The following is a 25,646-nucleotide window of genomic DNA, read 5'->3' on the forward strand; positions in this document are numbered from 1 at the left end:
CTCTAGGTGAAATGTGGGGCCTGCGGTAGTACCGGTCACATGAAAACGAATAGACTGTGCCCACTATACGAGAAGTCGGGTAAAGCTAGCATACCCGTAGCCATGACCTGGGAAGAACAGGAGAGTTTCGAGAAGAAGTTTCCAGCTGGGGACGAAGTCAGGGATCTGGTCAACGTCGAGGGAACTAAAATTATCTTATCCAAGACCATTATTGAACAGTTTTGATTTGACGATATAATTTTTTTTTCCCTCACCCCCTCCCTATAAATATTACTCCGTTAAGTGATTAATTTGATTACTTTTGATTCGTAATTTCTTATTTTTTAGCCATTTTCGCAAACATGGCCCCGTGAATCAATATCGGGTTTTCTTTAATTATTTGATCTTAATTAAAGCTCAATTTAGTAGATTTATAACCGCGCATGACAAAAGCATTTATATTACCTATATTTTTTGATTACAATTATAATATCAATTTCCGGTTTTCTATCCACATTTAAAAATATTGATTTCCGGCTTTCTATCCACATTTAAAAATATCGATTTCCTGTTATTTATAATCCCCATTCATCTATATTTTAACAGCTACGACAACGTTCGCAAAAAGTCTCTCATTCTCAAATTTCCCAAAAAAAGACCTTTCACGCCTCCGCACCTCGACGCGGATAAAAAATTGGCCAAAAAATTGAAACGCGAAAAAATGAGTCACGATAAAAGTTTGCATCAAACAAATTTATAAAATAAAAATAATCCCCTTTTCATTTTTATTTATATCAGCGACGTGTAAGCCGTCAAAATTTTAAGCTACTCCTGGATTTGTATATTGATCATTTAAGCAGTTTTTTTTTTGCAAATTGAAAGAGAATTTATAAACACATGAGCAGTAAATAAGTGCTGTTAAACGGCTCGATTTGTCAATTTTTAAAAAAGGGCTGCCTACCCTTCGAGATTTCACTAATAGATGTCCTAACCTCTATGCCATCTATGAGCAAAATCTTTAGTCTTGCGTTATATTTTTCTCGGTAAAATATTGATAAAGCCGTTTTTTAGAAAAAATCGGCTCAAAACGAACCGTTTTACAACACTATCAGTAAATGATTATTAAATGGTTCATTCTATACGATTTTCCCGCTTATAAATTTTTTTTGGACCGAATTTTTATTAAGTGGGAGAAAGAATATGATGAAATAAAATATTTAAATCGAGTTTGATAGAACATTTTTATAAAAATTTATATTATTATATAGAAAATCGATGATAATACAATTACATTTTGTATATCTTGTTTAAATGTGTTATCAAGTGCTTCGATCGAGATAATTGTTGAAAAAGTGTTTATAAGATTTATGGAAATATATTAACAATTATTGATAGATCATAACAAATCTTAAAAATGGAAATTATGTTTATTGGGAGAGGGGGTGGCGACTTATAGCTTATGAATTTATATGATAAATATTTTTTTTATTCGTTGTTCATTTCATTTCATTTCAATTGAAATTTTTATGTTTAATCTTAGAATTTATAGGTCGCTAGGACAGAAATATTTTTTGATAATAATTATCTATTTCAACAATTACCTTGTAATAAAAATCATTTTTGAAAGTTGAGAATGGCTCTAGTTTAAGCTGGATTCATATTGGGATCCGATGCCACTTAACAGCTGATCGATCTTTAAAATCTGTTTATGAGATTAATTTTTTTTCTCTTTATAATAATCCAAGAATCTTTGATTTTATGAAAAATCGATCCCATTTTATAAGATTTAAAATAAAATCAATCAGCTGTTAAATCGTGTTGTACCGAATTTTACTATGAATTCAAAATGAAACGATACTTTAATAAGTGAATTACTATTTAGGAAAAGTAGCATTTGCATACTCAAAAAAAATTAAAAACATGAATAAAGGAAATATCTTTTTTACTGAAAGATTAAGTTATTAAAATAAAATTAATGCCCCAATATGCAAATTAAATATATTATATCAAAAAAAATTTTTTTTCATAAAAATGAAATTATCACCAAAGGGTCTGGCACAATCGGCAAAAAATCAACGCCTACCGATGGTTCTCATATAAAGAAATATAATAAAAGCGTAGCCCATCACCTCGCCGCCTCCGCCAAATATCGTCGGGAAAAGAAACTGATGACTTCCGGCAAGAGTTCTTCCGGTAAAAAGTATCACCATCATAACATCGGCCATACAAGAGGTAAATAATTATAGCTTTTTTAAAAAAAAAATTTAAGCAAAAAATGTCTTGATTCTTATGAATGAATGATAAAAAAGTTACAGAAATTGAAATTTAAATAACATTTCAAAAACATTCTACCCGACTTTTTAAAAAAAAACAGAACATACGCCATTAATATTTTAGATATGAGAGATTTGCGTGCCGATGCCGTTATTTTGTGTTTATTAAAAAAATATATAGGTACCACTCTTGTAATGATAAAAACCTTAAAAATTTCTTCCCTAACAATGTCTATTGCGAAGTTTCCCTCTATTTACTATCATTTAAAGTATTCTTCATAATTGCATTAGTTGATATGACAACATATAATTTTCCTTCATTAAATATATCTACTGCTTTTTGAATTCGATCCGATATAAGATCGAAATTGTCTTGAGGAAGTGATAAATTAGCTTGCGAAGTCTAAAAAAAATACTTAATTATTACTTTAATAAATTAATTTTTTTTTGGTAAAACAGGCTTTGAAGATTTTATTGATATATTGGTAGGATATATTTGTTAACGTAGAAGATATATTTAATGAATCATGGAGAGTACTTTAGATAAATGTAAATAACAGGCCCGATTCTAGCTTCACCCATTTGGGCAGGGGGGAGGGCAGATAAAAATTTTGGAGGGACAGTTAAAAAAAATTTTCTAGAACGAATATGTTATTTGAACACAAAATTGAAATATACGATTTTATTTTATTTGAAATATACCAAATATAAAAATTTACAAAAAAATATAATTATGATAAAATATGTTTATAAAAATAGAGGGAAAATGAGAATTGATAGTTGGGAAGAAATAAGTTGATTTAAATGATATAACAAATATTATATAATAACTTTGATATAGTTTAATTGGCTATAATACATGTTAAGGAGTTAATTATAAAATATATGTAATTAAGAAAATATTGGTAACTATATTACAATTTGATCGCAGCTTATTTGATAGAACATTTGGAAATGCATTTTTGTATGGGTATAGAAACTTGACAAAATCTGACGTAACTCATTTATAATTTTCTAAATTTTGCAAATCATTTTTTTAACAATCTGAATTTCATTTACTAATCCCTCTTAAATAATATTGTTTTCCAATAAAGGTTTTAATTTTTTTTCTATATCTAGAAAAATAAAAAGGTTATCTTGATTTAAATTTTAAAAAAATTTATTTTTATTAGTACAAAAAAAATTGAAAAAAATCTTTTAGTCTTAGGATCCTTTTCTTCTATGTATTCTGCAATTATAATCTTTTTCAAGGCCCATTTAAAGAACTTTTTTCTAGTTGGTAAACGTTTTGATATAGTTTGATTCACCATTGTTTAAGTTATAGAAGGAAGGCAAAAAATCTGCATCAGCTTCAATTTTATTATTCAACCTATTATGTATAAACTTTAAAGAAAATCTTCTTCCATTAGTTGGGTTGATTTTTAAAAACGGGATTAAGATTTTATCTAAGCCTCGTCACGTGGCAAATAGATGTCCGAACATTTCTGCCATGTATGAGCAAAATCTCCAGGCGACCATAATATTATTTTGGTTATGATTTAACCGGCCGTTTTTTAAAATCGACCCGTTACCAACAGTAGACGTTGGCCTATTTGGTAAAACCTGATTTAAATCAATCGTAAAATATTTGTAATAAAATTGACTAATTTGTTTTTGCAAGCTCAGGCTCATTCCTTATTCTGAATGGCACCATGATTATTTTCACCTTCATCCACCAAATTATCCATTTACATTTTCTCCTTGTTCTTCATTACAATATGGGATGCGGTTGACGTTATTAGGTATTTCAGCAGAACTGAATGATTAATTTTTTTTAAACCGATAGTGGTTTGAACAGCATTTATTTCTCTCCCATTCTATCATTTTTAAAAAACATAAAAAAATATTTTCCATGAATCAAAAGAATTTTTATTCGGGGATGGGGGCAGGTGCAAAATTGGGGGGATGGGTCCTTATAATAAAATTGATGTCATCTAAAAGTTTTCGAATATATAATCTTTTTGTTTTATATACCGTCGATATAAATAGTGGTTGAAAATATATAAGCATATTTTAATTAAATTTTTGAATATATATATGGTAGGCAGACCTCCTTTGAGTCATTCTGGCAAATTCATACACAGGAAGAACAAGATGCTTGCCCACGCTCAACATTCTAGGGTTTCTATGAGTGGCGCAGGCGATTTAGCTTCCGGAAGCAAAAGTACATATTTTTTTTTTAACTCTCTCTTCCCTCTTAAATTGCTTTTAATTCACATTTTTTTCACAATACCTATTACTTTATAGCTCATGGTATCGAAGATTCCAATCCGCACCCGCAACTCGAGGACTACCTTAAAAAGCCGCACCAAACCAATAAGAGACGGCCTACCGACCCCGTCGTTACGCTTTCTTCCCTCCTGGAAAGGGTACTAAACGAAATGAGGGAATTGCCTGACACTCAACCTTTCATCCATCCCGTCAATGTTAAGGTGGTACCGGATTATTATCAGGTTTTTTTAAAAAAAATATAAATTAAATATAAAGATTGGGTAATTTTTTTTCAAAAAAGTTATGAATAATAGTTAAGGCAGATGATCTTGAGAAGCAAAATGGATAACCTCCTTTTTTCTACTTTTAGATTTATTTCGGTAGTAAATGCGGCTTTAATTGGGGTCCTGCATTTATCTAACATATTTTTTTTCAAGCGGTTTGATAAAAAGAATTAAAGGATCGGGTCCGACATTTTGTTTTATGGATTATTTAAAAAAGTAACGTTATAATAGAGACCGGCCCTGGTTGAATTGGAATTCTGACCGGCGAGTTTTCGGTCAGACTCGGACCGGTCCATACGCTTTCTAGTTTTAGTAGAGTAATAAAATGAAGGATTATAAAAGGAACCGCTAATTCTCTGAGGTATTTTTTCTTTCTTGTATCTATCCTTCAACAAAATCGTTTTTTATATACCAATTATTTTAATGCGACTAACTTATTTGGTTATTTTTTTTAATCCAAAAAGTTCGTAGAAAAACCGATGGACCTTCAAACCATGCGTGCCAAATTGCACAAGCGCAAATACAGGTCGAGGGAAGACTTTTTGGCGGACACCACCCAAATTGTGGAAAATAGCAGAATTTATAATGGGCTAAATCACCCCATCACTCGCACGGCAGAAAATATGCTAGAGTTGTGCGTTACCAGGTTTCTTTCATATTGAATAATATATTTTGTTATTAGTTAGTTTGAAAAAAAGAGAATATGTATGATAAATTTCAGAGACCTGCAGATACGGCCCCAACCTTGGCTCATAAATCTGAATATACCAGGGCGTGTAATGTTTTAAAAATACTCTGATCAAAATATACTCCAATATTTAGTGATATTGACGTTTATGACTGACGTGCATATATTAAATATTATATTTTTTAGTGATATTAACGTTTATGACTGACATATAAATATGAAATATAATAAATTTAGTGATATTGGCATTTATAACTGACGTATGAATAATAAATATTATTTTTTCTATATCCTATGATACTTAAGGCAATTTTGCCTTATTCTCTTTAGAAAATATTAGATTTAATATTAAGTGTTAAAAATTTATATATTTATTTAAGGTTTAATTCGAAAATCTATATCCTATGATATTTAAGGTAATTTTGCCTTATAATCTTTAGATTTAATATTAACTGTTAAAAATTTATATATTTATTTAAGGTTTAATTCGAAAATATCAAAGATTAACATATAAATCTTGCACTATCTATTATCACGTTACTGCTCAAAGTTAGAAACAATTTTCAGAATAATTTATTAAAATCCTTTATTTAATTTGTAAATATAAAGATCAAAAAAATCAATTAATAATATATGCGATATAAATAATATATGCGATATAAATAATATATGCGATATAAATAATATATGCGATATAAATAATATATGCGATATAAATATTAATTAAAATTAATTATGCGATCAAAATGTTCGCTATGATTTATTAAATAAATATTTACATTAAATTTTTTAATATTGCTTAATTTTTTAATGGGCATATAGTATGCCCATTTATAAATAGTATGTATTAAAATATTTGTCTGGAGCATAGTTGCCATTGCAACTATCTCCACCTCTGTACCATAAACGGCATTTTGAGCCATGCCCGTCCTCTCCAGGTACGCGTCAACGGGTTCTCCCAGAAACCCCTCCATCTGCTCTGCCACGTCTTTACTTTTCATAAAGCGCACACATTTGATCTCAAGAAGTGATAGTGGCATTCATCCTCGCAAATTTCTTTGCTTATACATCTATAATAATTATTAACAATTCAATTTATTTTAATTATCCATACCTGAAAAGACAATTACCATCGCCAATTATCCTTTCAGAAAAGTAAAGACGTGGCAGAGCAGATGGAGGGGTTTCTGGGAGAATCCGTTGACGCGTACCTGGAGAAGACGGGCATGGCTCAAAATGCCGTTTATGGTACAGAGGTGGAGATAGTTGCAATGGCAACTATGCTCCAGACAAATATTTTAATACATACTATTTATAAATGGGCATACTATATGCCCATTTAAAAATTAAGTAATATTAAAAAATTTAATGTAAATATTTATTTAATAAATCATAGCGAACATTTTGATCGCATAATTAATTTTAATTATTATTTATATCGCATATATTATTAATTGATTTTTTTGATCTTTATATTTACAAATTAAATAAAGGATTTTAATAAATTATTCTGAAAATTGTTTCTAACTTTGAGCAGTAATGTGATAATAGATAGTGCAAGATTTATATGTTAATCTTTGATATTTTCGAATTCAACCTTAAATAAATATATAAATTTTTAACAGTTAATATTAAATCTAAAGATTATAAGGCAAAAATACCTTAAATATCATAGGATATAGATTTTCGAATTAAACCTTTCTCATATACCCCACCAGAGTATTGAAGGGTTTATATTGTAAGAAATGCAATTTCTTCATTAAAAATTTTATTTTAAATAACTAAACTTCTTTTATATTTTTTTATATATTATCCCCTGACTTTGGTAGCAATTACTCTCCCTACTTTCTTAATCTTATCAGTTTGTATTTTATTTAATGTTTTCTAGAAATTTCCTCACAAAATTAAAAATTATAGTAACTTAACTCTTATTATAATTTGTCAATTGTAACATATTACCCCCTTGTGAGTCTTTTCTCCTTGGTAATTATTACCTTCTGGAAGACATCTTTCTTTTGGAAACCATTTCTATTGGGTAATCTCTAGAATTCATTAAATTAACTTGTACTGTCCCAATCTAAAAAATAAAAATGTGATTAATGAAAATATATTACTTTCATGATGATAAAAATGTGATTAATGAAAATATATTACTTTCAGGATGTAAATCTTTAAATTGCAGTAGTTCTAAAAATAATGTTTCTTGATTGACATGAACACTTTTTCAAAAAAATATCATTATAAAAATTACATTGATCTAAATATACTCTGATATGTAAATACATTATAATCGAACAATATAATCTGAAAATACTCCACAAATAAGCTTAAAGGAGTATATAAAAAAATGGAGTATTTTTAAAACGTTACACCGGGCCAAAAATTTCAAACCAGGCAGTATATTAAACCTTAAAAATAATAAAATGGGCCGGGCCAAAATTTGTTTTTTAAAAAAATGGGCCAGGCCAAAATTGGTTTTTAAAAGAAATTCAGGCCGGGCCGTGTAAATGGTACCTCTGCAGGTCTCATATAAATTTAATCATTTGTTGTAAACCTCTCACTTTTAATTGTAACGGATATTAGTGCGATTTGTATCGATTTTTGAAAACGCTCCTATTAATTTTAGTCAAGCTGATATTCTGTATGGCTGGAGATTTGGAAAATAGACGTCAAAACATTTTTACCATCTTCGAGCTAAATCCCGCATGATATCATTTTAGTACCAAAATCTTAGTCGGGCCTTTTTTTAAAAATCGACACAAAATCGGAGTTTTTAAAACAACACTAACATTTACAATAGTTAATAAATACACCATTTATTAAATTTAAGAATTGAAACATTTATATAAACCGAATGTGAGTGTTGTTGAACTCAGTATTTTATCAAGAAAAATAGCCTAAGGATTTTTGCTCATAGATGGCCCAAAGGTTAAGACATTTATTAGCCAAATCTCGATGCTTACGCAATCCAATCTATTTCTTCTTTTTTTATCGAGTTCGCCATTTTAAAAAAAATCGGTTGAGAGCGCGTTTAAACAACGCTAATATAAAAAGGAATATATCGAAAAGAATGGTTAAAAAGAAAATAAGAGGGAAGGGTTTATCTCCTTTAGTTCAACATATCGATCGCTAAAATAAAGACTAAAAAAAATATAGTACGAATTCGTTTACCAACCACCAATATATTTAATACATTTTTGTTATAAAAATAAAAAAGATTGGCCGAGAAAGATGAACGATTCATGAAACTCGAAAGATGCATTAACCCTCTACTAGACGAAGATGACCAGGTGGCCATTTCCTTCATTTTCGAAACCGTCGTCAAACAAAAGTTATTAAACGCATTTTATGCTAGAACCTAATTTTTTTTTTTATTGGGAAGAGAAAAGGTTGCAATTAAAGTGAATAACTTCAGGCTTATTTTTATATGATATATTATTAGCCACTAGGTATTTTCTCCGGCAATATGTAATTTTTTTAAATGAATTTGTCGGTAATATATGTTAATGTGTTATTTTTTTTCAACTTTAAATCATTTTTTGTGCACGTTTTTTAAAAGAAAAAAAATCTAATTTTGCAGAATGTATTCCATCATGTTTGGAATACCTACCCTATGAATTTCAGATAATTTTATCGTCACAAACTTTTGAACCAAATATAATTTATATTAGTTTTTGCATAGATTTTGATGTTAACGGTAAATTTATATACAATTCATATGACGCTCACATCATATATATAATATACAAATGCTCAAAGAGGCATGGGCAAAATTATCTGCGGCTAGATTAAATTTCAGACAAAGGGATATTTTTTTTTAACACGTACAATAAATGATTTAAAGTTGGTGAAGAATAATATGTTCATTAAAAACGACAATTATGGATATAAATGTCAGTTTTGCCGATCATCCTAATTTAAATCAGAAATCTGTGGGATAAGGAATTTTAAGTCATTTTATGATTGCTTTCTAACAAAAGTGATTCAAATTAGATTAGCATGCTAAATTTGATGCAAATTTACATATCGCATTCAATTCGATCGGCGATTGTTTATATAATTTACTTGTAATTTATACGAATCGAATATTTGATTCGTTTCGAATAATTTTAATCAGATAGTAACAAATAATTTATTCGAAATTATTTTTAATTTTACCAATTATGGCCTCGGAGTTCGGCATACTTGTGGACCCGCTTAGATCGAACTCAATTTTTAAAATAAATTTTGAATCTGGACCCATACAGAAATCTATTTCTGAATTAAACTAGTACCAACCAGGTATGCCTTCCGTAGTTTACATCAATACCCCTTCCCCTCACCTCCCAAACTTACAATTATTATTATTAATTAAAGACGTACAATAACAATACTACTTATTGATATTTATTCAAAAAAAAAATAAAACGTCAGGCTTCTGAGCGTCGTAGAGTTTTGGCCATTTCACAACCCCGTTAACCCGAAGGTGCTCAAAGATTATCATAGTAAAGTAAGCAGACCGGTAGATCTCAATACCATAGCTAAACGGGCGAAAATGCACGCCTACAGGACTAAGGAAGATTTTTTGGCCGACGTTAAACTCATCGCTGGTAAGGATCTAGGGAGATTATAAATTAATGCGCATATGTTTATATAGATTAGAACAACATTTTTTATTAAATTGGGTGAGAAAATACAATGAACATATGACTATTACAGTTCTAACTTTAATCACTTCATTTATATTATCCATTTTTAGCTTTTTTTGATCCTACAGTGTGCCCTTTAAGGAAATATAGTGACTTTCTCAAAAAAAGAACATTTTAATGCAAATTAGATGACCAGAAAACACTTTTTTAAGTCACCTTGGAAAACAGACCCATGACCAGGAGACTTCAGTTGATGGGCGGAGTTTATTTTGGGGCCAATATATATTGGGAGATTATTTTTCTTTATAAGTCATTAGAAACAAATTTGGAGTCCAAAAATTTAGTACCAAGAAGATTTTTTTGGGAGTGGGAGATAGGGCTGGCCCCAGTGGTTATGTGCTGCTTAAAAAACATTGATAAAATAATGTTTTATTGGACACCAAATTGGCGTTTCGTCAGCTGATTTGTATTCAACGACGCTTCCAAGGGCATTTTTAATAAAAAATCATCGGGCACTAAAATGGCGTGCAACTGATTTGTTCAACGACTTCTTCCAAATTCATTTTTAATAAATAAATCGACACCTTAGTTAAGTATTATATGTCATTGAATTAAATATAACAGGGCAGGGGGATATATAATTTATTTCAACAAGCATACTTCCAATATTTTATACATTTCGTTTTTCATTTCTATTAACCAAAAAATAATAAGCTAACAGCGCGATATATAACGGCCCCGATAGCCCTTACACAGAACTGGCTCACAAAATTTATTCTGTCTGCCAGGAGGCGCTGATTGGTTACGAAAATAACATCAACGAGCTCGAAAAGGCGATGACCCTCTCCGAGAGACATTCTATCGACGAATCCGTAGATTTCCCTGGAACCTCAAAAAATGCGAATCTCATGGGGGAAAGGAGCTCTGACTTTTATAAAGATGGCGACGAGAGTGCCGACGCGTCTATGAATCCAGAATACTTTGGTACACAAGAAAAAAAATTCCTCATTTTTGTTGGCATAAAAAAATTGTTTATAGTGTGCTTTATCGTTAATTTTACAAAAAATATGTTTTTTTTGAAAAATCTAAACAAATTATTCCGAGCTAGGCTAATTGAATTCGTAAATGATTGACACCTTTCAATATTACATTTATATTTTCCAATTTCTTAGATTCAAATCAAGATTCAAGCTCATTAACATTCCAATCCACAGCATTCCAAACTAATCCGTTATCGTTGCTCGATTCTCTTAACAGCGATTCCCAGAATATGGCTTCACAAGATAAGGAACCGATGGACGAGGAAGGGGATTTTTATGAAGCCGAATACGTATCAGAAAAAATTGGGGAGGATGATATGACCGTAAGGAAAATAAAAATTTTATATATATAAAATTACATTTTTTTATCCATTCAGAGCTAGTCGAGGTTGCTGAAATTTTCAGAGATTCTTTGGCAATTTTTGATAATATAGGATATATATTTTGTTGTAATTTCCACCATTTAAGGAGATTTGCATCTTTGGAAATGGGTTCATCAATATATTTACTTATTTCAACTAAGTTATTATTATCATGACTATAATGACTTGTTATATTTTCTCAATATAAGGTTAATTTTTTTGATTTACTTTTTGTTTCATCTTCAGATAAAGTGAAATTATTATTTATTTTTTATTTGTGTAACAAGTGACGAGAACAGCAACAAGAAATAGGAAATATTGTTTTAACCCAATACCAATATTTTGTTAATCGTGACGAGAACAGCAACAGAAATAGGAAATATTGTTTTAATACCATATTTTGTTAATCTTAAGTTTTTAATATTGGTGGATTTTTTTAAAACGGCTAACTCAATATTTTAGCTAGAAAAATTTTGCCTAAGCCTCGAGATTTAGCTAATTGATGCCTAGACCTTTATGACATCTATGAGCAAAATCTTCAGGTTTGCGCAATATTATTCTGGATAAAATATTGAATTAGTCGTTTTTTAAAAATCCGCTCAAATCGAGCCGTTTAACAACACTAGTTTTCAGTCCTAATAGAATGAAAATGATAAATTTATTTGTTTATTGTAAAAATAAAGTAATGATTGTTTTTACGAATCATCAATATATTAACGTCAATGTGTTTTTTTCCGGAATGTATTATTTTTTTTTTCAGTTATAAATCATTTTTTGAGCGCGTATTTTTTAAATTTAAAAATCTAATTTTTACCGGAAATATATTCCCGCATGCTTAGAATACCTATCATATGAATTATTTAGCCGCTAATCTTTTAATCATTTATAATTTATATTTAAAAAAAATCTGTGGAAACACTAATATAAATTATATTAAGTTCAAAGGTTAAATGGCGAAATTGTCTGATATTTATAGGGTAGGTGTTCCAAACATGATAAAATATATTTCAAGTAAAAAAAAATAACAAATTGACTATAAAATATATGATCTGTACTTTTAAAACCTAAGAGTGATTTGCAAATTTTTAAGGGCTAAAAAAAATTTGCAAAGCCCCAGAAAAAAACAATACAATTTATTACACATTTAAATAGTTTTATTTTATTTGAAATTTATTTATCTCTGCCTTTAAGATGACAATGCCTTCTCGGACTGTTACAGATTTGGAGGACGATTTGGAAATAACCCCGGATAACTCCTCTATAAGTGAATTCGAAAATGATAGCGATGAAAACAATCAAAATTCGTTCTTTTAAAAAACCAAGGCGATTTTTATTACGATTTTTGCGTTCAAATCAAATGTTCTCGCATAAATTTCTTATTTATTATTGTATTTTACGGCCTGTTATGTGTGTATGAATTTTTATTATGTATTTTTGTACATTATATTTATATATAGAAAAAATAACATAAAATATTATATAAAAATTTGTTGGTAAAATATTTTATGCGAATATTTTGCAATAGATATCACTAGTAGAAGAAATGCGGCATTTAATTTTCTAAACTTTTAAGAAATTATCAAAAATCATTTGAGTAATCTTTTGCCAGCAGGATATCTTGGTATCCCAGTGATAATGTAATCAGATTGATAAATAAGCGATTATCAATCATGGAAATTTACTGAACTGAACTGTCAATTATAAAATTAATTAGCAATTTGTGAGCTAATTTTTGAGAAACATCTGGTTCTAGGATTAATCTACTTCGTTTGAATTGATATTAAACCAAAATTATTTTCTAAATTTAAGACAGTAGATAATAATTTTATTAAAAATATTTAAATGATATCTCTAGATGTTTTTTGGGTAGGTTGAATCTGCTCGATTTATTGAACAGTATTATTCCTTCGCTATTTTATGTATCTAAATTTGAGGGGAAAAGGTTAAATTCCAGAATATCATTTTTTTAATGTTATCACGTGGTTTTATCATCTTTTTCGAAATTGCCTTCTCATGTCTATCTCTATTTGGCCATATTATTTAAAATTACTTGATAAATTTAGATTTATAATTTTATTAAAGAAAATTTTGAAATCAATTTTTTTTTTATAAAATAAGTATCGTACTTATTTTAGAACTCTGCACGACAGATAGCAGGTTATATATTAAATAAGATCATTTATAAAATAGACTTAGCCAAGGGTGGGGGGAGGGTCAAGGGAAAATTCTTATTCCTTCAGAAATATGTATTTGTTAATATCATTTTAGGCTAACAGAAAATTTAGACTCTCCAAAGTTTTTAGGAGGGTTGAGTCTGTGTGTCTCCCTAGCGACACTTGGATTTATCCTATCGCCCTTTGTTTTTTTTACCTGATTAAAAACTCATCCGATGCTTCATTCCCTTTCATTAAATTTCTAATAGTTATTTTTAATTCATTTTCTTTACCCATTTAAAAATTAATTTTTCATAAATTGTTTTTATGTTAAAAATGAAATATCGGAACAAATAAAGAATGTGAAGTTAATTTTAAAAAAAAATTAAAATTATAATTTAAAAAAAAACAAAAAAATTAAAATCAGTGAAATATTAATGTTCGATTTTAATTATTAGCACGAACCAAATAATTTAAAATAATATTCTGCCATTTGAATAATTGTATTATTCGTAATATTCCCACATCGTAAACTTTTTATATATTATGTATGGTTATAAGTCCCAATTAGGTTGCGCTGCCCCCTAAATAAACTTTGGTACCGTGGGAAAAGCAACTGTCATCAAATACTCTAATAGATAAACTTTAATATGGTCTAAAAATGCCTTTACATATAAACAAGAATGTCACAATGATGTAAATATTGAGAATAGATTTCATCTAAATAATATTTTTTTTAAAGCTCATTTCAAAATTTTAACAATTCAATCCTAAATTATGCAAATATTACATAATTATAATATATATATATTTATATCTTGGGTGAAATTTTTTTTATACCTAGATATATTTATAAAATATCTTAACTTTATTATGTATGATATTAATTGGGCGAGTCTTCTAAAGACCGTGTCAAAGACTTAGAGATAGTTGTCTTGCAGTTGATTTTTTTTTTCAATTTGGAGCTTAAAAACTTAATTTCTTACATTAAAACTTCCGCAAATAACTTTAAAATCATTCTTTAAACATGAATTATAAGAAGCGCTATCTCTGAATATTAATTGTATTTGGCCATTAGGATAATGTAATATAAAGTTTGAATTTTTTTTAAGTAAATAAACTTACATCATGAAGATCTTCTATACCTATCAGCCAAATATATTTAAAAACGAAATAGTTTTCTACTTCTCTCCATCTTTAAAATTTCCGAATTTTAACTAGCAATAATAACTTTACTAACGGTTTCATGTGACAACAACGATTTTATAAAAACTATTCCCTTTGGATTTTGATATAACGTAAAGTCTCAGCTTTCCTTTTCTACGTTTGCTTCTTAAAATAGCTTTCTCTGACCATTTTATCACCCCAAAGAAATTTCCGTAATTTTCATTTTTAAAATTACTGTTTTATATTTGATCCCCTATACGCTAATATTTATTATCTCTAATGCTTGTTTTATTATATGGATCATATTTATTGCCAAGTTTATTATTTTCATTTTTTATCATTTTTATTATAAATAAAGGTAAATTAATCAAAACTTGATTTTCATAGGCAAAAGCATTTTTTTAATTAAATATATTTTAAAATGATATTCTAAATGCTAAAAAAGCATATACAAAATAAATGAATCTGATAAAAGAAAATCACAACTTATTATGATTAAAAAATAATGAATTTTATAATCCGCCTCATAATCGATATTTTATCGCTGCCTCGTGGGCGAAGCCACTAGATTTTATAGTCCACGCTAAATATAAACTATATACTAGAGATCTGCAAAGTTAGGCCCGGCACGTATCCGGCCAGAGTCCGGCCCGTATTTAAACTAATCAGGTTCGAACCGGGCCGGGCCCAATATTTTTGAAAAAAAAGGGGCTGGTCGCGTCGGACCTTGGAATTTTTTTTAAATATATCTAAATTTATCAATTTTATATTGGATTTTTAATGTAAAATAAAAATATTTGATTTTATTCATTGAAAAACGACATATAACATATGTCTTTTATTTTGAGTAATTATAAAAATTAATTTCGATATTTAAATAAATTCGGGCAGGATCGGGTGGGTAAATTTTTTTAAAAAAATTTCGGGTCGGGCCGGTAAAACTTTATAAAAAAATTTCGGATTCTCCGGGCCGGGCTTGAAAAATTAGGCCCGATGCAGATCACTACTATATACACAAAAAATCCGACTTTGGATTAATTATAACTTTATTTGGATAAACCAGTTGATTTGCACTAGAGGTCTTCAATGGGTGGGTTTTTAGCCAAAAATCCCGACCAACCGCTCACTTAGCTCACTTATAATTAAATTTTATAAAATTTACCCGCCCGCCCACACATTTATCTATAAATTTTATTTAACCCACCCGTTCGCCTAATGTTTAAAAATTATTTTAATGGCTGGTTTGGCTCTTAATTTTACTTATTTATAAATGTATTTTTAATTAAACATATTATAATAATATGCAATGTTATGTGAAATAAAACTATTATTTTTAATTAATTGAAGTCATTTCTGCTCATTTCGCTTGAAAAATTATCAAAAATATACCCAACCACGCCCACCCATTACTATAAAAATTTTTCAATCCGCCCGCCACCCGCTTGATATTGAAAATAAACCGACCATTGATCGGGAGTGATCGGGCGGACAAGGACCGACGGACAAAAAATCCGCCCAATGCAAACCTCTAATTTGCACACAATGCAAAGGAAATTAATTATGCTAACTGATTTGATTTTAATCGTCTTGAATAATCACTAAAAAAAGAGATTGATCTTTGGAACGAAAATTATATTTTTAATTATTTATAAACAACGACAAATGTTAAAAAAAATTTTTGACAATATTGATTTCAATATATATTTAAAAAGCCAAAATAACATTTTAAACAAATTTTAAAAATAGTTTTATTTTGAATTCGATTACTTAGGATATTTTTAAAGAAACAAAAATGAATTTTAAAACTTTATTCTTTGCTTGTTTTGCTATATTAATGATATTTCAATATGGGAAATCTGGTAAAAAAAATTTTATTATTCAAAAATATTAGATTTGATTAAATTTAATAATTATTTAATTAGTATAATAAAATTGTAAGATCGATTAAGAAAATTTTTTATATGGAAGAAGAAATTATTATTGATAAGGTAGGGGAAAAGTATAGGGGAGACCGCAGCTGGGATGGCTGGTGATTTTCTTTGCGATAAAAATTTTATTTAATTCAAAGCTAAAAATTTATAATATGATACTCTTATCCATTTACACAATAAACCTCTGAGATCTCTAGCCATAATAATTTAGGAGCTAATTCCTCTATCAGATTCCAAGAGTAAAACGTTAAACTTATAAATATTAAATATTATGAAATTAAAAAATGATTTTAAATAATTAGAAGTCATAAAATCTTTGGTTTGAAGCAGTTATTTGCAAAATCAGTTTATGCGCCATATTATGACAAATGGAACTATTGAAGTTCTGACATGCAATCAGTAGCGTAGCCATGATTTAACCATGGGGAAGGGGGGGGGTTGAAACTTTTTCGGGCCATCCGCCCCCCAAACATTTTTCTATATTATTGATTCTTTCGTGGTTATATTAGTTGGCTGAAAAATTTGAAGTACTAATTCTAAAAATATGCCATGTTTTGAGCTTTAGTTTGACTTTAGCCAGTAAGTAGCCAGCATATGAAAAAATTATTAGTGACAAAAAGTTGGCCAGCCTTAAAATTTTATCAATGGTTAGTGCTCAATTGTATGTTGATTTAATTCAATAGGTGGACATTAAAAAAAAATGGCATTATGGTTAGCCAAAAATTTTGAAAAATTTTAAAACCTATATTAACATTATGAAGGACTTTATTGGAAAGTTTTTATTGATTTACTTTCTTTCGAAGATGTTTTAATGGGAGAAAGAATTATTGGTAAAAAATACAAAATAATCAAATTTAACATCATAACAGTTAAAACTATCTGATTTGCGTTATATTTATTCTTTAATCAAATTCGCCAGCCACAAAAATAGTAGCCGCCTTAGCCTAAAGTTACCCAAGGATATGGAAGAATCTCTAATATATATATGTCGACAATTAGTGGTTATTTCATACTTTTTATTGCTTCAACCCGTTTGGTAGTTAGTTTATTAAGAAAAACATTATTGGAAAAATGAAATAAATTGCCAAAATTGACATGATGCTAGAAGGAAAATTATAGAAGTATGTAAGACATGATTAATACTCTTTAATTCATCAATCAATTCTTCTCATCAAAATAAAAAGTAATTATAGGTTAAATAAAACCTAAACCGCGCCTTCGGCTGAGTCTTAAATATTGAATTTTATCATTAGAATTCACATATCAATTAAGTCTAAATACATTAAGGTTTTTTCCGCGATTCAAAATATTTTTTTATCTTTATGACTCTACAATCTGTGTAGATGTTGCTTATTAAACACAGTTTATTTAATAGATATTTAACAATGTAAATTATATTAAAAATTTATGTTTTAAAATAATAAATTAGGAGGTTGGGAGGGGACCCGCCCCCACCCTGTCTCTACGTTACTGCATGTCATTCAATTGATTTTCATTCTTTTTGATTATTTGAAGTTCAATTTTTCGGTTCCGAAATATTTTTATTGGAATTTTAAATTATCAAGGGTTATCAATAATTGTATCTTATTTTACAGTTTTGTTCAATTTAGATTATTTATTATAACATAATAGAAACATCATATTCTATCTAATTTTGGAATCTTCAAGTCAAAGGATTGAAAAGTCTTAATAGCCAATTGTTTTTTTTACCTCACCTATCATCCAGTCCCGATTTCCATACACAGAACTATTAAATATTTATTTGATAAAACCCTTTTTTTGTGAATGCTTAGAATTAGTTACTCGATATTTTCCAGAGACCTGAAGAGTTACCATATGCACTGCCCGGCCCGGCCTGTATTTTAAGGCCCGGTCCGGCCCGGTTTTTTTTTAAAAAAATTTTCAGGCCCGGTCCGGATTTTTGTTTTTTATAGCTAATAATGGCTATTGATATTCACTTTACAAAATTTTATAGTCAAATTTTAAAATCTCTTCTTTTTTTTTACAAATTTTTAGATGATGATTTTTATCAGAGATGTTCGATGAATAAAGGTGGTATAAAATACTTGTTTAAAATATTAAAATATTATTATTATAACTTTAACAAATTTAATTTTTTTTTTTTAAAATAATATCTATTCTATAGACGGCCTATTTTTCAATTGCGTCAGATCAGGTTTATATATTGTACATTTGTTATAATTTTTTTTAATCAATAATTATTATTGTCATTTATTAATTTACAGACAGAACTAAAGGAGTCAACTGCAATGTAAGAAAATCTTCGGGAAATAATACGATTCAAGGATTCCCTAGTACGACTATTTAATATCTAATCTAATTATATACACAAAAATAAGATATACATATAATGTAGTGTTGTTAAACGGCCAACTCAATATTTTATTAGGAAAAATATTATGCAAACCTCAAGATTTTTCTCATAGGTGTGGTACAAAGGTTTGAACATCTATTAATGGACAATTTTTTTCTGGCTAAAATATTGAGGTGACCGTTTTTAAAAATCAGCTAAAATCGAGCTGTGTCACAACACTACTAGTTTCCATATATTTAAGAATAAGAGAAACCAAATTAACAATTAAAAGCTAAATTTAAATGGCTGAGTTTATAATTTTGAAACTATAATATTGACCTTAATTATTTTTCTAAAAGCAAGGACTATTTTATTACCAACCTTTGAAAAAAACCTTAATTTATATTAATTTTTTTCATAATTTTTCCATATTTTTAAAATTGTAAAATGGAATTTCTTCAAAAGTTTACTTTAGAATTGTCTGAAATGTATGGGGTAGGTATTAGACACTAATTATTTTTCTAAAAGCAAGGACTATTTTATTACCAACCTTTGAAAGGAACCTTAATTTATATTAATTTTTTTCATAATTTTTCCATATTTTTAAAATTGTAAAATGGAATTTCTTCAAAAGTTTACTTTAGAATTGTCTGAAATTTATGGGGTAGGTATTAGACACCTATTGGAATGCATTTCCGGCAAAATCAAATTTTAAAGTTTAAAATAACGCGCGCAATTAATGATTCAAAATGCAAAAAATAATAAAATATAAAACAATTATTTTCCATTTTAGCACGATATCTATTTTGGCAATTTTCTTTTTTCTTTATAATGTCAACCAAACGGATTAAAAGAATATACAATTAAGCTCAAAATAAACATTGATAAAATTTACAGAATAAATGGCTTTCAATTTTTTTCCCCATTTATACTGGCGTGGCTACTATACTAATTAAAGTGAGATACTAATAAACAGAGTTGTTAAAGGATCTAGATACAAGTAAATGTGGTATCTATATCTGTATCTAGATAGATTTTTAGTTAAAATATCTGTATCTAGATAGATTTTTAGTTAAAATATATGTATCTAGATATTATTTTAGACGATGTATCTGTATCTAGATCCATTTAAAAAGTATCTTTTAACAACTCTGCTAATAAAGCACAAAACATTGTTATATTATTAGAATTAGGGTTTGTTCGGTCAGCTTTAACGGAAATTGTATTTTAAAAAATTTAAGCCACCTTCCATCTACCATTGGAAAATCTTGACTACGCCACTGAGAGAAAGCCATTATTTTCTTAATCTGTAAGGTTTGGTTTTTTTACCAGGTATCTAAATGTGTATTCATGTATTCTTCCTGGTCAAATTCAAAAAATCTAAATACCTGAACAATTGTTGGATGATTTTTAAAAAAAAAATCAGTATGTTGTTCCTATTTATCAATATATATCTTTTTTGATAATTCTTGTTTATAAACGGCTGCTAACAATATTTTAGCCAGAAAAATATTGCCTAAGCCTCGAGATTTCGATAATATATGTCTAAACCTTTGTTCCTTTTATGAGTAAATCTTTGGGCTTGAGTAATATTTTTCTGGATGATATATTGAGTTAGCCGTTTTTAAAAAAATCGGCTTCAAAACGCGCCGTTTAACCACACTAATTCTTATTTATTAATCATCAATAAACAATCTAAAGTAAAGGACTAAACATAGTCTTGCGAGGGGTTACTATGTTGTAATTCTTTAATTTTTTTTTAAATAAACGGATGGACATAATTCTCTGTAAACAGATTCACGTTTATAAAATATATATTTTTTTAGATTAATTGATAAATTTTTTCAAATTTAAAATTATGGGTGCTATTTATTTTTTTAAAATTGTATTTAACTTATAAAAACCGAAAATGCTATATTTATAATTAGTTATTATTTTAATGCAACTAATAAATCTCTGTATAATGATAAGTTAAACTGATTTTTAATTAATTTAACTTTATTAGAATAGTAATTTAAAATTATACAAACAAGAATAAAATCATCTATAGATAAAGTAACATATATATATATATATATGAATAAAAAAATATCACCGGTTGGATCTGATTGGAGACCAGAAAAGGCGGACCAAAGGCCCCACATAGATGGGGTATGTTAGAGCCTACCTTTAATCACCCACAATTTAAAATTTTTATCTGGCTACCCTGAATATATATATGATTAGTATTTATTTTTATATTTAATTTTAACGAATTTATTATTTTTCAAATTTATATAAAACAGCTATGCAAGAAGCTCTCAAAGCGTTAGGCATGCTTACATGAATATCTTTAATCAAAAATTTTAGAACAATCAAAGAATTATCATTTACATATGGAAAAATTTATTTATTACACTGGTCAACTATTGTATATATTATTTACCATTCTTGATTTTATATAATTATAGGCTAAAAAAAATTAGTTAAATTATTAATAGTATATTCACTCCTCGGCAACTCTCTGAATCTTTCTTAAATTAAGTATCGATAAGGTTTCACAAGGTAAAATAAAGCTTTCGAAGAATCGTCATGCATTAAACCTTCTAATACAACTTTTATCGAGGCATAAAATAGCCAAAATAGAGTTTATTTGGCAAATCCAATGGTGCTTGCTATTTTTTGATCCTCGGATAATGTGACTCTTTAAATTTGAAGGAAATTTATGTGATTCACAATTAACTGACACTCTAACTAATATTTATTTAAGCTCTCTAAAACAAAAATAACTTCTATAGATAATACTATATACATATATCTATTTAATAGGCCTATTCAAAAAATAGAATCGAATAGTAAAATATTCGTTTTGTTCGAGTACTTATATAAATTATTCATATAATTAGTATCATTCAAATCGAATTAGGAATAATTTTATCTAATATTTGAATTATTCGGAATGGTAATTTTTTTAAAAAATTAAATTTAATCAATAGTCATTTCTAATGATGACCAATCAATCTGACAGATGATTAACATGTCTTATAAAAAAGAAAACAATAAGAAAAACTATTTGCCGTAAAAATTGGCTTGTGACATTAGGTAATCTTTAATAGCATATTCTTTATTTATCAAATTAATATAGTAAGCATGATTTCGTTTTTTTTATTTATTATTGTTTTTTAAAAAAAATTTCTTTCCGAAAATAGTATAATGTTATTATTTTATGACTTAATATTTTGTGTTGTTTCTAAGGATGGTTAAGAAATCAATTATTAACTTGAAAACTTTAAATCGACTAACCACAGCAATCTTATTGGTTAATTAATATTATGGCCAGTTCACATTGCATTTCAAAGCTTTTTTCAATTCGAATTGATGTTTTATTCTCCAGATTTATATTGATCAACATGCAGGTCTGGGCTTGAACAGGTGCATTTAAAAATGCAAACCCGGCCGGCCCGATAGTCTATACCTAGGCTTTCAGAAAAATTCCTGCCCCACCTGGATTTGAATCAAGGTGAAGGCTGGTAGTCATTCCTCAAGCAAGCTGCCTCCGAACCACACATGCTATTCAAACGACAACTTCTTTTACATAAGGATAAATAATATTTTATAAAAATCAATCAATAATACAGTACTTTACAAGAATTTAGGAATTTTTTATTAGATGTAGCGGTATTAGTATCGAAAAAATTGATGTATCTCTTGTTTTAAGCTATTAAAAATTATAATGAGTATTTCCTCCCCTCCCCCCTTTCCAAATTCTCTAAGGAAATATGGAAGGATTATTTTTTTAAGTAAAAAATTTATTTTAAAATATATATTAATAAGTAGTTTCATAAGGTTATATCCTAAATCTAAAAGATTTTGAAGGAAAAATTAAGCTATTTTTAATGTATAACTAAAATGGCGTTCTAAATCATTTTTCGTAATTTGCAAAAATTTATTTTTTTTAAAAAAATAATATAGAAATTAAAATTTTTCAAAATTCATTTATTTAGAGCTAATTTTTATGAAAAAAGTAAGTAATATTAAAGTGTGTTATTTTTCGTATTTTATTCCCTCTTTTTTTTTGATTTTTAATTGTTTTTTTGTTTATTTTCGGACCAAATTTTTGAGATTTTCTTCAAAACATTTAGGAGACCGCCTAACTAAAATGATTAGTTCATGAAAATATATGGAACTATATTAAAATAAATATTTTTTAGAAAAGGCAACTGAACAAATTGATAATTAAAAATTACAATCTTCACGATATTTCAATATGAGTGCTTAATTGGGTCTTTAAGGAAAATGATTTGTTATAAAATTGGCAGTGATGATCTTTAATCTTATCATGAACAGCTTTTGAATATACATTCTGTATTTTACGCTAAACGATTTATAGCAATATTCACACAAAAAAATATTAAATATTGATGAACGAAATTTGTTCATATCACCTTTAGAGAAACGTAAGATTTACCGCATAATTCACGAAAATAATTCCTGATCTTGTTATGAACAGCTTTTACATGTAAATACATTTGAGACTTTTGATTAAATGACTTATCGCAATATTCACACCGATAATCCATATTGTGATGGGCGGATTCCACGTGTTTGTTCGCGTCATCTTTTTCCGCGAAGGATTTATAACAAAATTCGCAAAGATAATCTTTAATCCCGTGATGAACAGTCGCGAAATAATTTTCTCAAAATTCGCACAAAAAATCTTTAATTTTAACTATGAAAGGTGGCTATGTCTAGTTGGCAGAACGTTTTAGGAATAGCATAGATTAACTTATAATTTTACTTAAGACAAAATATTCATTTAATATTTAAAAAAAAAAGAATGAATGAATAAAGAAACCGGTTCAATAGAATTGAAAATAAAAATTAGACTTTGTAATAATTTTTTCCCCCAACATAAAGATGACGTTTACCACCCCCCCCCCCCATTGTATACGTAGCAGAGACGTTCATAGCCCTTAATTATTTAATTAAACTCGACCCAGGCCCGCATTAAAAAATTTTTATAGGTGTAGGCTTGTTTCGGCTTATTAAAATCAAATTCCTAAACCAGGTTCAACCCCATATTAAGTTTCAAAATATTTTCTCAAGCTCGGCCCATTACCATTTCAAATAATTTAATTTATTATATTTATTGTTAACAAATAATATTTAAATTTATTTAGGCGATAATTTTGTTTCCAATACTGAAATTTTTATTAGAAGAAATAAATTGTAATACTAATTTTTTTTAAAGTTAGTAACTATTAAATAAGCAAAATTTAAACTTTATAATTAAGGCCTAAACCCACCCCAAGCACATTAAAAAAAAATTTTTTTGAAGCCCAAACTCGCTAGAAAATATATTTATTTTTCGCCGGCCCGGCCCATTCAGGTCCCTGATATATAGTGGGATATCTGATTGGTACGATTTAACAGCTGGTCAATTTTTAAAATCTGCATATGATTAATTTTTTTTTATTAATTAATTTTATCTTTAATTCAATTCATGATAATAATATTGATATTGGATAAGGAAAAATTTTCATAGCGGATTGTAAAAATCTATCAGCTGTTAAATCGCACAGGATAGTATATCACAATGGCAGCCTTAATTTAACTTCGCATTTCTAAGTTTTTATAAAAGAATGTATTTCAAGAAATCAGGTGACCTTGCTGAATCTTATTATATACTCGACACTGATTGGATAAAAAATATGATTAAAATTTTTTTTCAAATGTAGGTAAATTATTCTGCACACAAATATCAATGCCGCACACATATTACCCTTCAGATAATTGCTATTTACCCCAGATAAACAGGTATTTTTTTCCAAACCCTTATATCATCTAAATAATTAAATTCTTAATTTCTTTTTTAATGAATAATTTTTTTTTTCAAAATATAATGATAAAATTTTAACTTTTATATAAAATTTCAAGCAATCAATTGTCCCCTTTTTACTCAAGTATGAAATATGCTAGAGACCCGCAGACTAATGTTATATAACTTTGGCCAATTTTAGTCAAGTTTTATTCCAATAATATTCATTTCATTCTTCAAAGAGGTTTAAGTCAATTCTCAAGGTCAAATGTTTGACTAAGCTGCAATATAGCTAGTCAAACTTAGGTAATTTAACAATACTAATGCAAACTTTACCGAGAGAGGACATTAAAATGATAAATTTTAAAAATTCGGGCATGGCTTAAAAGTTTAGAAAGAAGAAACGGGAGATGGGCTGGGCCATGCTTAAAAAATATTTTTATTACAAACTTCGATGATTTAAAATTTATTATTTTATATTCATATTAATTAATTAGTTCAGAAAATATTGTAAAATTATTATATTATATTTATTTTTGGTTCATATTATCAATCCCAAAATTATTCAAAATAACGAGATTTCCAGTTTGGGCATAAGATTTTAACTTTTTTAGGTATTTGATTTAATTTTTGGTATGATTTTAAAAATATTTACAGTTTATATTAACTTTATATATTTTTTAAAAATATTTACAGTTTTTATATTAAAATTTCTATATTTTTAAAATTGAATATATTTTTCAAATGATGTCATATTAATTACTATTATATCGTCTGCGT

General features: G+C 27.9%; 1 protein-coding gene and 1 long non-coding RNA gene across 2 annotated transcripts in view; both read left to right on the forward strand.

Annotated features, from left to right (window-relative positions):
• LOC135929116 (transcription initiation factor TFIID subunit 1-like) overlaps positions 1–12,907 on the forward strand; it is a 39,646-nt gene extending 26,739 nt beyond the window's left edge. The window contains exons 25-35 of the mRNA XM_065465624.1: positions 7–218; positions 586–716; positions 2,029–2,211; positions 4,336–4,455; positions 4,539–4,744; positions 5,251–5,432; positions 8,692–8,805; positions 9,888–10,063; positions 10,817–11,086; positions 11,275–11,465; positions 12,696–12,907. Of these exons, the coding sequence (XP_065321696.1) occupies positions 7–218; positions 586–716; positions 2,029–2,211; positions 4,336–4,455; positions 4,539–4,744; positions 5,251–5,432; positions 8,692–8,805; positions 9,888–10,063; positions 10,817–11,086; positions 11,275–11,465; positions 12,696–12,818 (1,908 nt within the window). The 3' untranslated portion in view covers positions 12,819–12,907. The remainder of the gene's footprint in view (positions 1–6; positions 219–585; positions 717–2,028; positions 2,212–4,335; positions 4,456–4,538; positions 4,745–5,250; positions 5,433–8,691; positions 8,806–9,887; positions 10,064–10,816; positions 11,087–11,274; positions 11,466–12,695) is intronic.
• A 3,633-nt stretch (positions 12,908–16,540) lies between these two features.
• Positions 16,541–21,579, forward strand: LOC135929168 (uncharacterized). The gene is made up of 5 exons (XR_010572500.1): positions 16,541–16,683; positions 18,772–18,807; positions 18,902–18,931; positions 19,002–19,070; positions 21,355–21,579. It is a non-coding gene; the product is annotated as an uncharacterized LOC135929168 (long non-coding RNA).
• The last annotated feature ends 4,067 nt before the right edge of the window (positions 21,580–25,646 follow it).

Source organism: Gordionus sp. m RMFG-2023, chromosome 4, assembly GCF_954871325.1.
Source record: "Gordionus sp. m RMFG-2023 chromosome 4, tfGorSpeb1-WG-v2, whole genome shotgun sequence".
NCBI classification, from domain to species: domain Eukaryota; kingdom Metazoa; phylum Nematomorpha; class Gordioida; order Chordodea; family Parachordodidae; genus Gordionus; species Gordionus sp. m RMFG-2023.